Source organism: Prionailurus viverrinus, chromosome A2, assembly GCF_022837055.1.
Source record: "Prionailurus viverrinus isolate Anna chromosome A2, UM_Priviv_1.0, whole genome shotgun sequence".
Lineage (NCBI taxonomy): Eukaryota > Metazoa > Chordata > Mammalia > Carnivora > Felidae > Prionailurus > Prionailurus viverrinus.
In genome coordinates this window covers 3,597,496-3,612,059 of record NC_062562.1, presented here as the reverse complement: position 1 = coordinate 3,612,059, position 14,564 = coordinate 3,597,496, and the positions used below count along the sequence as shown (strand labels likewise).

At 57.3% G+C, this 14,564-nt stretch overlaps 1 protein-coding gene across 3 annotated transcripts; it reads left to right on the top strand.

Moving 5' to 3' along the window:
* The first annotated feature begins 3,047 nt into the window (after positions 1-3,047).
* Positions 3,048-14,213, top strand: GTF2F1 (general transcription factor IIF subunit 1). 3 transcript variants are annotated; one of them, XM_047849043.1, is made up of 13 exons: positions 3,048-3,134; positions 3,229-3,448; positions 3,535-3,581; positions 4,150-4,222; positions 9,046-9,239; positions 10,037-10,207; positions 11,962-12,146; positions 12,705-12,858; positions 12,955-13,136; positions 13,243-13,316; positions 13,393-13,531; positions 13,742-13,859; positions 13,965-14,213. In XM_047849043.1, exons 2-13 carry the CDS (start codon positions 3,437-3,439, stop codon positions 14,167-14,169), a joined length of 1,554 nt encoding a protein of 517 aa, XP_047704999.1. In that variant the 5' UTR covers positions 3,048-3,134; positions 3,229-3,436; the 3' UTR covers positions 14,170-14,213. The 3 variants fall into 3 exon arrangements, with proteins under 3 accessions (XP_047704999.1, XP_047705000.1, XP_047704998.1); XM_047849044.1 differs by having other exon boundaries at positions 3,054-3,448; positions 12,958-13,136; XM_047849042.1 differs by having other exon boundaries at positions 3,054-3,448.
* The last annotated feature ends 351 nt before the right edge of the window (positions 14,214-14,564 follow it).

The following is a 14,564-nucleotide window of genomic DNA, read 5'->3' as shown; positions in this document are numbered from 1 at the left end:
CCACTTGTGTCCCTCCGGGACGTCATTCTGTCTTCTGCCCTTTGCTGCCTTCCCTGCTGCCAGAAACGTCTCAGCTTCATTCGGCAAGTCACGTATTGGTCAGTGTCTGTCTACCGGCAGGGACTGAGTCTGTCTCGTGAACGCCTAAGGACAGGGTCTGTTCTCAAACCATTTGGGGACAGGTGGCTGAATAACTCTATCTTTATGGCCCAGGGATGATGCTAAACCCATGTGCTACTCAGGGGGCAAAGGATCCGTGTGCAGGAAAAGATTAGTATGACTTTGTCCCTGCCCTCAGAGAGCTCGGCAGCTAGCCACCAACAGTGGCTAGAAGCTTCCAACAGTCTTCTGACTGTCCCTTGAAAATCTAAAACTCCAGTCCACACCCCCACTCCCGCCGCCGCCATCTGCTCTCCCCAGTCTTATCCCTTCCGATCTCCACCCAAGGTGGGGAGGGAGAGTAGCTCCACACTTCACCACATTCTCACACACCCTGGGGTCACTCACAATGAGCTCCAACTCCTTGGCCTGCTTCAGCTTCCAAGGGAAGCCGTCGGTGAGGAAGGCCCAGCTCTCCTGGCACGACAGCATGGTGTTGCTGATCAGGTCTGTGATGATGCCCTGGGAAGGAAAGGGGTGTTGGGTTTGGTGCCCCAGGCTCCCCCACCCCCCACCCCCACGTGGCCACTTCGTCAAGTTTTCTCCCTTGGCCTGGACTTCTGGTGAATTCAGAAGAGCCCTTGCCCTGGCCAGTGCCTGGGGTTCTAGGTCTGCCCTGGTGCCCCAGGGCCACTCTGATGCACTGAGGCCATCTACAGGGGCTGGTGGCTGCCGTGTGCCAGGCTCGCGAGGTCTCATTCATTTATCACTACCTTCTTACGGGTAGATACAGGGGTGACCTTCATTTTCCAGGTGAGGGAACGGGCACAAGAGGGGCAGTTGATATACATGCCCAAGGTCACAAAAGGAATAAATACGAGCTAACTTTACTGTTTGTTAAATGTCAGGCACTCCGCCAAGTGCTTTATGAGAATGACGTCAGCCAACTGTCCCTACAGATGCCAGCTGGTCTCCCATCTTACAGGTGAGGACACAGAGGCTCAGTGCAGCAAAGCTGTGGCCAGGCCGGGAGCCAGAACCTTCTGGGCCTATCTGCTTCCACAGGGTTTCCAGGGAAGGTACCCCCTTCTTCCCTCTGCCCCTGTGCCTGTGAGCTTTCACCATGGGCACCAGGAGCCCCTGCAGCATGATGTCACGGGCCTCCCAGCCCCACTGGGTACTGCATTGGCCCTCTTGCGTCAGCAGCTGGCCCAGTCCAACGTGGCAAAAGCCATAGTTGGTCGCCACATTCTTGCACTGTGTCCCTTTGCCACAACCTGGGCCACCCATCACGAAGACGATCAGAGCGGACTCGAGGATGTCTGGGGGGCCCAGGGAAGAGGTGGAGAGAGGGTTTGATGCCTACAGGAGCCAACACACGCTGAGGTGACTGTGTCCACAGCTTAGTGTGTGTCCTTGGGTGAGTGACACTGGACACAGGTCTCCTGGAATACCCACTTTGCTATGCCCTAGGGTGGCATCTGGGGGTGCACATCCATGCCCAATGGTACACTCAGGCATGGCATCGTTAGTTCTGTTACAGGTAGCCGGGAGGATGTGAACTTGAGCAGGCCAGGCCTTCACACAGCATCTCCTTGAAGAATCTCAGTGACTCTACTATCCCACTTTACACTTGAGGAAACAGGCTCAGAGTGGGGCGGGGACTCGCCCATCCCCCAGACTTATCCCACACCACCCTCCTCCTCCTTCATGCTGGTCCAGCCCCAGGGGCCTCTTCTGTCCCTTGAACTTGCCAAACTTATCCTTCTCCTGCTGTCCTGTGCCCTGCCTCCTCCCTGCTGCAGTAAGTCCCTGCTCCTCTTCCTTCAGGTCACAGCCGACCTGTCAGACTCTCTCTAAGAGCCTCCCACCCCATCGTTCCATCTCAGAGCCCCATGTCTTCCACAGCAACAGCCACGATTAGTAACGATTTCGCCTGTTTACTTGCTCTTGCTTCTCTCCCCAGCCAGACTCTACTCCATGAGGGCAAGGACTGTTTCTGTCTTGCTGGTCCCAATATTTCTAATAGTTGGCCCGGTTCCTGACATACAGTAGTGGGCGATGAGTAAATGCACGCCCATGGCTACCAGGCATGTCTGTGGAGTGTGGTAGTTTATAGCGCAACTTTGCTGTCTTGCTTCCTTCCGCCTTTGCTTAGTGAATTCCTAGGCATTCCACGGGGCGGAGCATAAACCTCCCCTCTTCCCGGAGCCCTCAGAGCGGGCGCCTCTTTCCCTGTGGCAGCCCTGTCCCCTCCTGCTCGTAGATCCCATTTTCTGAGACCGCCTCCTTCACTACGCTGTAATCTCCAGGGGGCCAGGGAGCTAGTTTGACACGTTCACCGTGGAGTGCCCAGAACCTGGCACAGCAGGTGCTCAAGTGGATCAAAGAAGGGCTGATCCTCGAGCATGTGCAGTTGTGTTACCACCACGGGTGGGTGGGGGTCATGCGCACACCTGAACTTGGGGTGTGGGCACCTGTATGTACCTCCCTCATGCCCTTCATAGCCTCCTTACTTCCCCCCAGTGATCCAGCCCCTCCCCGCCCCCCGCGATGTTACCCTTCTCCTGGATCTCAAGGCCCTGCCCTTGTGGGGCAGCTTGGACTTGCACAGACCCATCCCGCCAGCGGCCCGTGGAGTGGTCGCGCCCCACCCCCACCCAGGCTCTGACGCCTCCTGGCTCGGCTCAGCGTCACAAGGGCCCGATCGTTTGGCGAGATGATGAGGTCTCCCAGGGGCAGAAGGAGGAAATGACCCCAAAGAGGCTCAGGTGGAGCCGTGGCAGCTGGCCGCAAAAGAGACCTCGGTCGCTATGGTGACGCGGCCTCCTTGGGCGCACTTCCGGAGCGGAGTGGCGCATGCGCGAGGCGCGCGAGAGCTCGCGAGGAAGGCCAGTTCCTCCCTCCCCTCCCAGGATGCCCCGCGGAGTGTGTCGTCACGGGGAGGCGTGTCCACCGGGCCGATTAAATTAACAGCGCTATATAGAGCCGCGAGCGCGGGTCCGGGCGGTAGACGGCGCTTCCTCCAGCTGCGGGTTGGTCGTGGCTCCTCCCTCTAGAAAGAGTCGAGGGGAGATACGTGACGCGGAGGAGGTTGCCATCGCGACGCACCCCGAGTTTCTCTTCCAGGTTAGGCGCAGGCGCAGACGTGACCGGAGTGGTCGCCGAGCCGGCCGAGCGAGCACGGCTTCCCGGTAGTTGCTCCCAGGATCGGTGGCACCTCGGCCTTGGGGTCCTCGGTCGGGGCCAGAGACCCGGCACCGCGAGAGCGGCTTCCCCGCGACTGAGGGACGCGGACAGGACCGGACCGGACCCGAACCACCGAACGTCGTCGCCCATGGCGGCCCTCGTGAGTATGCGGCGGAGTTGGGGGGGGGGGTCCCTGCGGCGGCCTCCGCAGCCCCGCACTCACCGTCCCGCCTTCTCTGCCCGCAGGGCCCCGGCAGCCAGAACGTCACCGAGTATGTCGTTCGCGTTCCCAAGTAAGTCCCTGACCCCTCTTCCCACTTCTCCGAAAGGGGTTCTATACCTCCCTGAGCTCGTAGACATGGCTGGCACCGCCTGTGCTTCTCGCTCTGACGAGCAGGGGGACCTGAGGACGGGGCTGGAGTTCAGCCGAGGCCTCTCTGGGGGCATCCCTGTGTTCGGAGCAGAACGAATGAATGAGTGCTTCAATAGGCGGCAGGATGCAGCCTTCTGGCCTAGCATTCCCTCTGGCAGGAATGCCTCTTCCCCGCTTGTGACTCTGTGGGGTGGATTCTTGTTGGTTCCGTAAAACCCAGCTCCAGGACTTTCCTCCCCCAGGAAGCATTCCCTGCCTGCCCTCCCCCACCCCCAGGGCAGAGTTCCTCATTATTCCCACATGTTGGTTCCCCCAGATCTCTGTGCCTCCTTCTGCTTTTCTTCCGCACGGGGTTGGGAGGGCATGGATCTGTTCCCTGACAGACCGGGAACCCCTGGGGTCTTTGGTGGGCCCCCAGCACTGCTGAGCCCGGGAGGGTTTGCTAAATGAACGAGTAACTGAGCACTGCCCCTTCTTGCCCGTTCCAGAAATACAACTAAAAAATACAACATCATGGCCTTCAATGCAGCGGATAAAGTCAACTTCGCTACCTGGAATCAGGTAAGTCTCCATTGTGAGTGTGAGAAGGGGATCCTGCACTGGGTTGTAACATTTCCCCTTTGTGGTAGTAGTAACTGAGGCTTGGTTTCCTCACCTCTCCTGGAGCGGAGATCCAGTGATGTGCTGAGGCCCAGGCTGAGCTGCTGGGTGCGTCCCTGTGAGGCAGATTTGGATTTGGATGCCTGACTGCACCTGCCCAGGCCTTGTGAAAGGAGAACATGTACAAGTTGTGCCCACTGACAGGCATTTTTGGCCTCGAGTTATCTGGGCCAGGGAGGGGGCTGCCTCCTACAGATGCTATTGGGAAGCCACCTCTGTCCACGGGCGCTGCCTTCACAGAACACCCTAGCCTGGGCGGCGTATAAGCGACAAAGGTTTATTTCTCACAATTCTGAAGGCTGGGAAGTCCAAGATCAGGGCGCCAGCAGGTTTTCAGTCCGGTGCGGGCCTTCCTCCTGCTTCGTAGATGGCTGTCTTTTCACTGCCCTCACATGGCGGAAAGGGTGAGGGAGCTCTCTGGGCCTCTCTTGTAGGGGCACTAATCTCACTCACAAGGGCTCCACCCTCGTGACCTAATCCCCTCCCCGAGGCCCCACCTCCCCCTACCATCCCACTGAGGGTGAGGTTTCAACATCTGCATTTTGGGGTGGAACACAAACATTGAAGCCATTAAAGAGTTTTACATCAGGGTGGGGGGCCCTGCGTGCCTCAGTGGGTTGAGCGTCCAACTTTAGCTCAGGTCACGATCTCGCTGTTCCCAGGTTTGAGCCCCAAGTTGGGCTCTGTGCCGACAGCTCAGAGCCTGGAGCCTGTTATGGATTCTGTGTCTCTCTCTCTCTCTCTCTCTCTCTCTCCGCCCTCCCCCACTCATGCTCTGTCTCGCTCTCTCGCTCTCCTCTCTCTCTCTCAGAAATAAATAAACATTTAAAAAATTAAAAACTTTTTTAAACAGGGGAGTTATAAAGTGATCCAGGCACTGTCAGGAGACAGACTGTGGGGTCAAGGGCAGATGAAGGGTGTGCAGGGTGGAGGCGTCGGCTGTGGTCCAGGCGAGTGATGGTTGCATGGAGCAAACAGCGTTATGAGGCGTGGGTGGATTCTAGTGTGTTTGGAGCGGAGCCCATAGGGTCGGTTAATGATTGGATGTTGAGGGGTGCCAGGGCCAGATGGATGGAGTATTTGGGAGTTCAGTTTGGGACGTCTTATATTAGACATCCCGGAGGAGATGGTAGGTGAGCAGTTGGATATGTGAGTTGGGAGAGCGGGAGGGCACATCTGGGCATTTGGAGCAGCGTTTAAAGCCACAGAGACTGGAGCAGCCCAGCAGGGGACTTGGCCCCAAGTCTGAAGTCGGCATGGTCAGGCCTTCCCACGGTCGGGCAGCTCCAACTGCTCAGCTGGTTGTCGAGCACAGGTCTGCCTTTGGACTATTTTTTTTTTTTTTCTAAATCTGTTTTAGGGAGAAAGAGCCAACGGAGGAGAGGGGGAGAGAGAATCTTTTTCTTTTTTTATGTGTATTTGTTTATTTTATTATTATTATTATTTTTAACATTTATTTATTGCTGAGAGATAGAGACAGAGTATGAGCAGGGGAGGGGCAGAGAGGGAGGGAGGCACAGAACCCGAAGCAGGCTCCAGGCTCCGAGCTGTCGGCACAGAACCCGAGGCGGGGCTCGAACTCACAGACTGTGAGATCATGACCTGAGCTGAAGTCGGACACTTAACCAACTGAGCCACCCAGGCGCCCCTAATGTTTATTCATTTTGAGAGAGAGCACAAGTAGGGGCAGAAGAGAGGGAGACAGAGGATCCGAAGTGGGCAGACAGCCTGATGCAGGGTTCAAACTCACAGACTGTAAAATCATGACCTGAGCTGAAATCAAGAGTTGGATGCTTAACTGATTGAGCCACCCAGGTGCCACTCTGGACTTTTTTTTTTTTTTTAAGTTTATTTATTTTGAGAGAGAGAGAGTGCACATGTGTGCATGCACAAGCTGGTTGGTGGGGGGGTGGGGGGGAGGGCCAGGGGAGTAGGAGAGAGAATCCCAAGTGGGCTGTGTGCTACTGGCGTGGAGCCTGACATGGGGCTCAATCCCACAAACTGCGAGATCATGACCTGAGCCAAAATCGAGACTCAGACACAACCAACTGAGCCACCCAGGCGCCCCTCTTTTGGCTATTAAAAAAAATTTTTTTTTAATGTTTATTTTTGAGAGACAGAGTATGAGTGGGGGAGGGGCGGAGAGCAGGGGAGACAGAGGATCCAGAGCAAGCTTTGTGCTGACAGCAGACAGCCCGAAGCGGGGCTTGAACCCACGAACTGTGAGATCATGACCGGAGCCGCAGTCGCATGCTTAACTGACCAAGCCACCCAGACGCCCCTCTTTTGTCTATTTTTAAACTTCACTTCACCCAGCTGAGCAAATGAGACTATTTGAGAGAGACATGATAACAATGTGCTCCTCTGGATATTGGGCAGGTGGATACTTGCTCCAGGCGCCCTCTTCCCTTGTAGGGTGCCTGCCTGCCAGCACGGCCAGCTGCCCACATGTTTGTATACAGACTAGCATGTTCCCCCCACCTCTGGCCTCGCCTAAGTTATCCAGAGAGGGTGCAGTGTTTCCAAACCCCTCATCACTCAGTGGGGAGACATTCTTCATCATTTACCATCCAGGAGAGAGAAATAAGCCACCTTCGGGTACCCTGCCCCCAAATACTCCTCGCTAAGAGGAGTGACTTGGTAAATACCTTGGGAACCCACCACTCTTGATCCGTCATCCATAGGAGATGCCCTGTCCCGGCATCCATGAGAACTGAGAGGAGTCTGCACCTCAGCCACTCGTCCCCTTGGAGGGTCCATGCCCCTCGTCACCCACCGCCTTGAGGTGCAGAGCCTGCATAGTTATCACCTCTCGAGACACGTGATCTCCCGGCCGCTAGTAACTTGGGGGTTACACATACCCTGTTCCCCGATCGTCATGGGGGAACGTCACTCATCACTCCTTGCTTTCACTACACGGAGGTTACACTCCCGAAAAACCTAGTCACAGGGAAATGCAGCCCCTTGAATTTTCATTGCCTAAACGGCACACTCCCTAAAAAACCAACGAGGGGGATTACATTCCCTGGAGAAAACTAATCTGCTGGGTTGACACCCCCCTGTCACTAGTCACTCAAGGGAGGGGACGGGTACAGCCATCTAAGCACTTAAAACCACAGGGGACATCCCCCTCCTCCGGTAGCCGCTGCTCACCCAGGGCAACGTGTGGGCAGAAACCCCCTCCAAATGCATTCTTTTAGCAACTGTCCCTGGAGACCTTCCGCTGGGCTAAAGGTGAACACGCCAGGCAGGGGCCCTGCCCTCTGGGGTGACCGTGTTCGGGTAATCAGGCCTGTTTACCTTCCTTTTGTAGTGAGGCACATCCTGGGCCGGCTCCCCAAAAAGGTGTGGGGTGCACACCAATTCCCTCGCACCCCTGTGAGTGTCCAGATTCCAGCCTCGGGCTGGGTAGCTCGACTGGGTATCATAAGCTAGCCTGGTAACCATTTTCTCTCAAGCTGTGAGGGTTTTGTTCCAGTGTTTTCTGGCTTCTGGTGTTGGCTGTGGAGAGCTTCTGCCATTCTCCCTCTTGTCCTTTGTATCAGGGGTCAGTAGGCTCTTTCTTTTCTTTTTTTTTTTTTTTTTTTCAACGTTTATTTATTTTTGGGACAGAGAGAGGTAGAGCATGAACGGGGGAGGGGCAGAGAGAGAGGGAGACACAGAATCGGAAACAGGCTCCAGGCTCTGAGCCATCAGCCCAGAGCCCGACGCGGGGCTCGAACTCACGGACCGCGAGATCGTGACCTGGCTGAAGTCGGACGCTCAACCGACTGCGCCACCCAGGCGCCCCCAGTAGGCTCTTTCTTAAAGGACCAGTAATTATGTTGCACTTGGTTGGCCGGTGTCTGTGCGGCAGCCCCTCAACGCTGCGTGTCTGCACATGCGCAGTAAGGGCACAAGGATACATCGAGTGGGCGTGGCTGTATGCCAGTAAGACTTTGTTTCTAAAAACGTGGCCCGCCCCTGGGCCAGGGACTTTTCCCCCTTCTTCCTGGGAGCTGGTAGGATCTTTTTGTTCCCAGCTGTCTGAAATCTCTTGTCAGTAGGAAGCAGTGTGGGTCATCTTGCCTTTTTCAGTCACTATGCCTTGGGACTTGTTCCCTACAATCGCCCCCTTTTTCTTTTCTGGCCGCTCTGTCTTCCATTGTGTGGAGGAGGCCCCGTGCATCAAGCCAGTGCCCCGCTGATGTGCATTAGGTTGACTTCCAGTCTTCTGCTGCAACAGACTGGTGTGCTAAACAGCACTGCGCGTGTCATTTCACCTCCGCTGTCTGGAGGAGGGACCTCCAGGGTGAGCGGCACGTGCATTTTAAAGATCAAAATCTGGAAAACGGCCTGAATGCAGAGAGCGGGCCAGTTCCTTGTTTTTTGTTTTTGCCCTATCACCAGAATGATCTCACTGTTTGTTTGTTTATTGATTTATTTCTTTAAATGTTGACTTAGAAAGAATTTCAAACTTTCCAAAGCTGCCAAGTAGACCTGGTACGAGGGTTGCCCACATGCCTTCACCCAGATGCACCACCGAAGGCCAGCATTCTACCCCTTTTTTGTTTCGCTAAGCAGGAGGTTGGCTTTGCAAGTCCGCAGCTCAGCCTGGGAGATGGGGTGAAGAGGGCGTTCGGGTGTTCTTGCAGGGTGGGGGGCGGCGGGCACAGCTCGAGCGAAGGCAGGCAGCCCTGACGGAAGGTTTGTTGCCTGCCCTCACGCTTGCTCCGTCACTCCAGGCCCGGCTGGAGCGAGACCTGAGCAACAAGAAGATTTACCAGGAGGAGGAGATGCCCGAGTCGGGTGCGGGCAGCGAGTTCAACCGCAAGCTTCGCGAGGAGGCGAGGAGGAAGAAGTACGGCATTGTCCTCAAGGAGTTCCGGCCCGAGGACCAGCCCTGGCTGCTTCGCGTCAACGGCAAGTCGGGCAGAAAGTAAGTGGTGGCAGCGGCGAGTGCCTCCCGCGACCCCCTCGCGCCCTGACTCGGCTGGGCGTCCCTCCCTGAACTCCCGCGTCCCTCGTGGGGTTTTCTTTCTGAAGATGAACCAGGCTGGTGCTGGTGCAGGAGCCCTTAGGGACCAGGGTACGTACAGGAAGCCCGAGAGCCTGTCCTGACCACACGCAGCGAGCAGCCGCCTGGGGACGGGGGGCCGTGAGGGTTGGGAGGTCAGGTGGATGGAGGGGGCTCCGGGAAGAACAGTGTGCACGAAAGCAGGGAATGGTGTGCGGAGCTCCACGGTGTGACAGTGACAGAGGGCGGGTGCACAGCGCAGGATGGTGGGTGCCAGGATGCAGATGGAGCATGGGTGGGCCGGGGCCCAGGGGAGCCTCGAAGGCCGTGGGCAGGGAAAGGGACTCTGTAAGACTTCCCAGACTTTAGGGCAGGGAAGGGTGAGGGCAGAGGCCAGGAGGAGGCTGGCACATGAGGAGAAACCTGGAGGCAAATCCGGAGGGGTGTGACTGCGGCGCCCCTGCTTCACAGCTCACCTAACGCGGTCCTTCCAGAAAGGACCGTGATATGTACCACGAGGGGAGCCCCGAGCTCGCTCCGTGAGGTGGGGAGTGCTGCCCGGCTTTCCAGATGCCAAAATCGAGGCTCACACAGTTGAAGGGCCGGCCCAAGATCTCTCAGGCTTGGAGTTTGCTCAGAGAACCCAGGTGGTTCTGGAGAGAGGGCAGGCCAGGGGGGGCTGGTCATGAGGGCCAGGCTGTGACGTTGCCTCCCTGCAGGTTCAAGGGCATCAAGAAGGGAGGTGTGACAGAGAACACGTCCTACTATATCTTCACCCAGTGCCCCGATGGGGCCTTTGAGGCCTTCCCTGTGCACAACTGGTATAACTTCACGCCGCTGGCCCGGCATCGCACACTCACTGCCGAGGAGGCCGAGGAGGAGTGGGAAAGGTGAGTGTGAGCCACAGCTGGGCCTGGAGGGAGGCAGGGTGCGGGCATTGCTTCCCCAGCTTCCCCAGAAGGGGCTGACACACTTGGAAATGGAGTGTGTCACCATAACTTCTGCCTGGCCAGGGGCTGGGTACTCGGTGGTGACCAGGTCCGACTCCACCGAGCCCTTAGGGAGCTCCCAGTTCAGTGGGGGAGACGGACATGAAGGCATCAGGGACACACAGGGCCTGAGAGGGCTGGGGAGGTAGTAGCTGCTGAGCTGGGCCCTGGAGCAGGAATTGGCAGAGCGGGGGAGATCCCCAGGGCCCACTTGGCTTCCCCCCCAGACCGGAGGGCTATGGCTGGACCAACTACGGGTGAAATCCACACTACGTAGTTTGTCATTTAACCGTTTGTAAGTGTCCAGTTCGGTGACAGTAAGCCTGTTCGCATTATTGTTCAACCATCACCGCCATCCCTCTCCAGAACTTTCTCGTCTTCCCAAACTGAAACTCTGTCCCCATTAAACAGTAACTCTTTCTCCCTCTTCCCCAGCCCCTGGCTCCCACCATTCTACTTTGTGTCTCTGTGAGTTCGACCCCTCTAGGGATCTCCTATGAGTCGGATCATGCAGTATTTGTCCGTTTGCCTCTGGCTTATTTCAGTCGCCATAATGTCCTCCAAGTTCATCCACGTTGTGGCACATATCAGTGCTTTGTTCCTTTTTTAATTTTTAATTTTTTAAATTTTTATTTATTTATTTTTTAATGTTTATTTTTTTGAGAGAGAGAGTGTATGTGCACACAAACCAGGGAGGGGCAGAGGATCTGAAGCGGGTTCTTTGCTGACAGCACAGAGCCCGACGCAGGGCTCGAACTCAGGAATGGTGAGATCGTGACCTGAACCAAAGTTGGACGCTTAGCCGACTGAGCCGCCCAGGCACCCCCATCATTCTTTTCAATTAAAAATACTTTTAATTTTGGGGTGCCTGGGTGGCTCGGTCGGTTGAGCGTCTGACTTCGGCTCAGGTCATGATCTCACGGTCCGTGAGTTCGAGCCCCGCATCGGGCTCTGTGCTGACAGCTCAGAGCCTGGAGCCTGTTTCAGATTCTGTGTCTCCCTCTCTCTCTGCCCCTCCCCTGTTCATGCTCTGTCTCTCTCTGTCTCAAAAATAAATAAACGTTAAAAAAAATTTTTTTTAAATGCTTTTAATTGTAAAAAACATAAAATTTGCCATCTTAACCATACTTAAATGCACTGTTCAGTAGTGTTAATTACACTCACATTCTTGTGCAGGAGGTTTACTCCTTTTCACAGCACTGATGAACTTTGCTTATGCTGTTAGATGTAATCCTAAGCTCTCCTTAGATGCAGTCATATTTTTTAAAACTTTTATCATCAAAGTAAATGAAAAGTTATTTCCTCTCATAAACACAAAGGCATCCATAAACTACCATAAAAACAGATGGACATGAATATGTTGTGTCCAGATTCTGTTGTCTGAGAAAGGACCTGAGCTGGAGAGAGATGCTCTCTCCCAACACCACATGAAACCTTATCTTTGAGGGACATGGGACAGACAAGGGATCAAAGCAGGGCCAGCTCTCCCATGTGACTTCAGGGTGTTCCATGCCATGGGTGTGAGTCCCCTCATGTCACCAAAGTCGTGTCTGTCATTCCCCTTTGGGGAGTGCCTGGTGGAGACGCAGGGAGGAGGCCCAGTTTTGGAGCCAGGCCCCTTGTCAGCCCCCACTGTACCCTTCCCCTGCCCACAGGAGAAACAAAGTCCTGAACCACTTCAGCATCATGCAGCAACGGCGGCTCAAGGATCAGGACCAGGATGAGGAAGACGAGGAGAAGGAGAAACGCAGCCGCAAGAAGGCCAGTGAGCTGCGCATCCACGACCTGGAGGATGACCTGGAGATGTCGTCTGACGACAGCGAGGCCAGCGGCGAGGAGGGTGAGGCTGGTGGAACCCCCGTGGGTGGCCGTGTGGACCAGCCTGGGTCGTACTCCCTCAAGGTGTCTGAGTGACGACTCAGGAAGGTTGATGCCACTGAGGGAAAGCTGAGTCACTCACAGTCCCCTGGGAATGAGGACAGGGCACAGTCCGCTGCACCGGCCCTTGGGGAAGCACGGGAGTTGGTAGGAGGCAGAGAAGAGCGACGGGAAGGTCTCAGCTGCAGTCTTTATTGGGGTGTCCATGGACGGGCAGCGCAGGGCAGGGTGAACAGCTTTGGATGGGCCCGTTTGAATGATGCTGGTGGGCCTTGGGCTACAGGGGTGGGTTCTAGTTGTCCGATACACGGTTCTGGGGGATGCAGGGACGGAGATGGTGGCCCTGAGTGTGAGTCAGAGAAAGCGAGTTGGGGGTATAGACTTGGACCGGTTAGTTTACGTGTAAGAGGCCAGTCCTGGGCGTCTCTCCGTGCTCAGGGAGGCCCCCAAGACGTCCAGACATCCTCAGGTTTCCCAAACGGGACGAGTGCCCGGCCTGAGTCCCGCTCTGCTTCCCTAGGTGGCAGAGCTCCCAAGGCCAAGAAGAAGGCACCGCCAGCCAAGGGAGGCAGGAAGAAGAAGAAGAAGAAGGGGTCCGACGACGAGGCCTTCGAAGACAGCGACGACGGGGACTTTGAGGGCCAGGAAGTGGACTACATGTCGGACGGCTCAAGGTGAGGCAGGCGGGAGGCGGGTGTGAGGTGGGCGTGAGGCCTGCGCCAGCCGGGCCCACGCGCTCCCTCACGGTCGGCTGGTTCTCCGCCTTCCAGCAGCTCCCAGGATGAGCTGGAGGGCAAGCCCAAGGTCACCCAGCAGGAGGAGGGCCCCAAGGGCGTAGATGAGCAGAGTGAGAGCAGCGAGGAGAGTGAGGAGGAGAAGCCGCCCGAGGAGGACAAGGAGGAGGAGGAGGAGAAGAAGGCGCCCACGCCTCAGGAGAAGAAGCGCAGGAAAGGTGGGTCCCCTCCCCGCTGCCCGGGCGCCCGGCTCCCAGAGCCCCTCATCTGGGGTGGAGCCGGGGCGGGGCGCCCTGGCGCTGACACTCCTCCGGCCCCACGCAGACAGCAGCGACGAGTCGGACAGCTCAGAGGAGAGCGACATCGACAGCGAGGCGTCCTCGGCCCTCTTCATGGCGGTGAGGCCCCGGCCCGGGCAGGGGCGGGCGGGCGGGCGTCTGTCTCCAGACTCACATCCCAACCCCATTTCCGCAGAAGAAGAAGACGCCCCCCAAGAGGGAGCGGAGGCCGTCGGGAGGCAGCTCTCGGGGCAACAGCCGGCCAGGCACGCCCAGCGCAGAGAGCGGCAGCACCTCTTCCACCCTGCGGGCCGCTGCCACCAAGCTGGAGCAGGGTGAGCAGGGCCGTCGCCCCACCCCTCGCCGCGACCTCTTGACCTTTGCCCTCAGTCTCCCCTCCTGTCTCAGGAACAGAGGCCAGAGTCGGGGCAGAGGCCTGTCCACCCCGGGGCCCCCTGGACACGGGGTCCCAGCCCCGCTCCTCCTGGGCCCCTGGGGGTCCAGCCCCCCAGGCCCGGGGCTCAACCCCTCCCCTGCTCCCCCAGGCAAGCGAACGAATGAGACGCCGGTGGCCAAGCGGTTGCGGCTGGATGCCGGGCCCCAGAGCCTGTCCGGGAAGTCGACCCCTCAGCCCCAGTCCGGGAAGTCGACCCCCAGCAGCGGGTAGGTTGGCGAGGGTGGTGGGGGGTGGGGCAGGGGAGCAGGGCAGGGGTGCGGGGAGGCCTCCCGCTGACGCCCACCCGCCCCGCCCTCCGCTCGGCTCCTCAGCGATGTGCAGGTGACAGAGGACGCGGTGCGCCGCTATCTGACTCGGAAGCCCATGACCACCAAGGACCTGCTGAAGAAGTTCCAGACCAAGAAGACGGGGCTGAGCAGCGAGCAGACGGTGAACGTGCTCGCCCAGATCCTCAAGCGGCTCAACCCCGAGCGCAAGATGATCAGCGACAAGATGCACTTCTCCCTCAAGGAGTGATGGCCGGCGCCCACCCACCTGCCCAATAAACGGCTGCCTCCCAACTTCTCTGCTGCTCGCGTTGTCTGTCACCTGCTGCCTGAATCCCGGCGCCCCGTGTTGCCAATTCCAGAACAACCCTGGCCGTTTTCTTAGCTCATGTCTCTCCCTCTGTCCCTCGGGCCCTTCCTTCCGGAACTTTCCCTGCCCCTTAGAGCTTGCTCCTCTTAGCCCTCGGCCAGCTGTGCTTGCTGAGCATCCACCGTCGCAGGCTGGCGGTCTCTCCAGCTCCGGCGTCTGGTTCTGTCTTCGGCTGTAGTTTATCCCCCGTGAACCCAGGAAGTGCTTGGCTTCCCTGACTCAGTTTTCCAAATCTCAAATGATCTTTGCTTCCTTTTCAGATCAGCTGGTCTGTT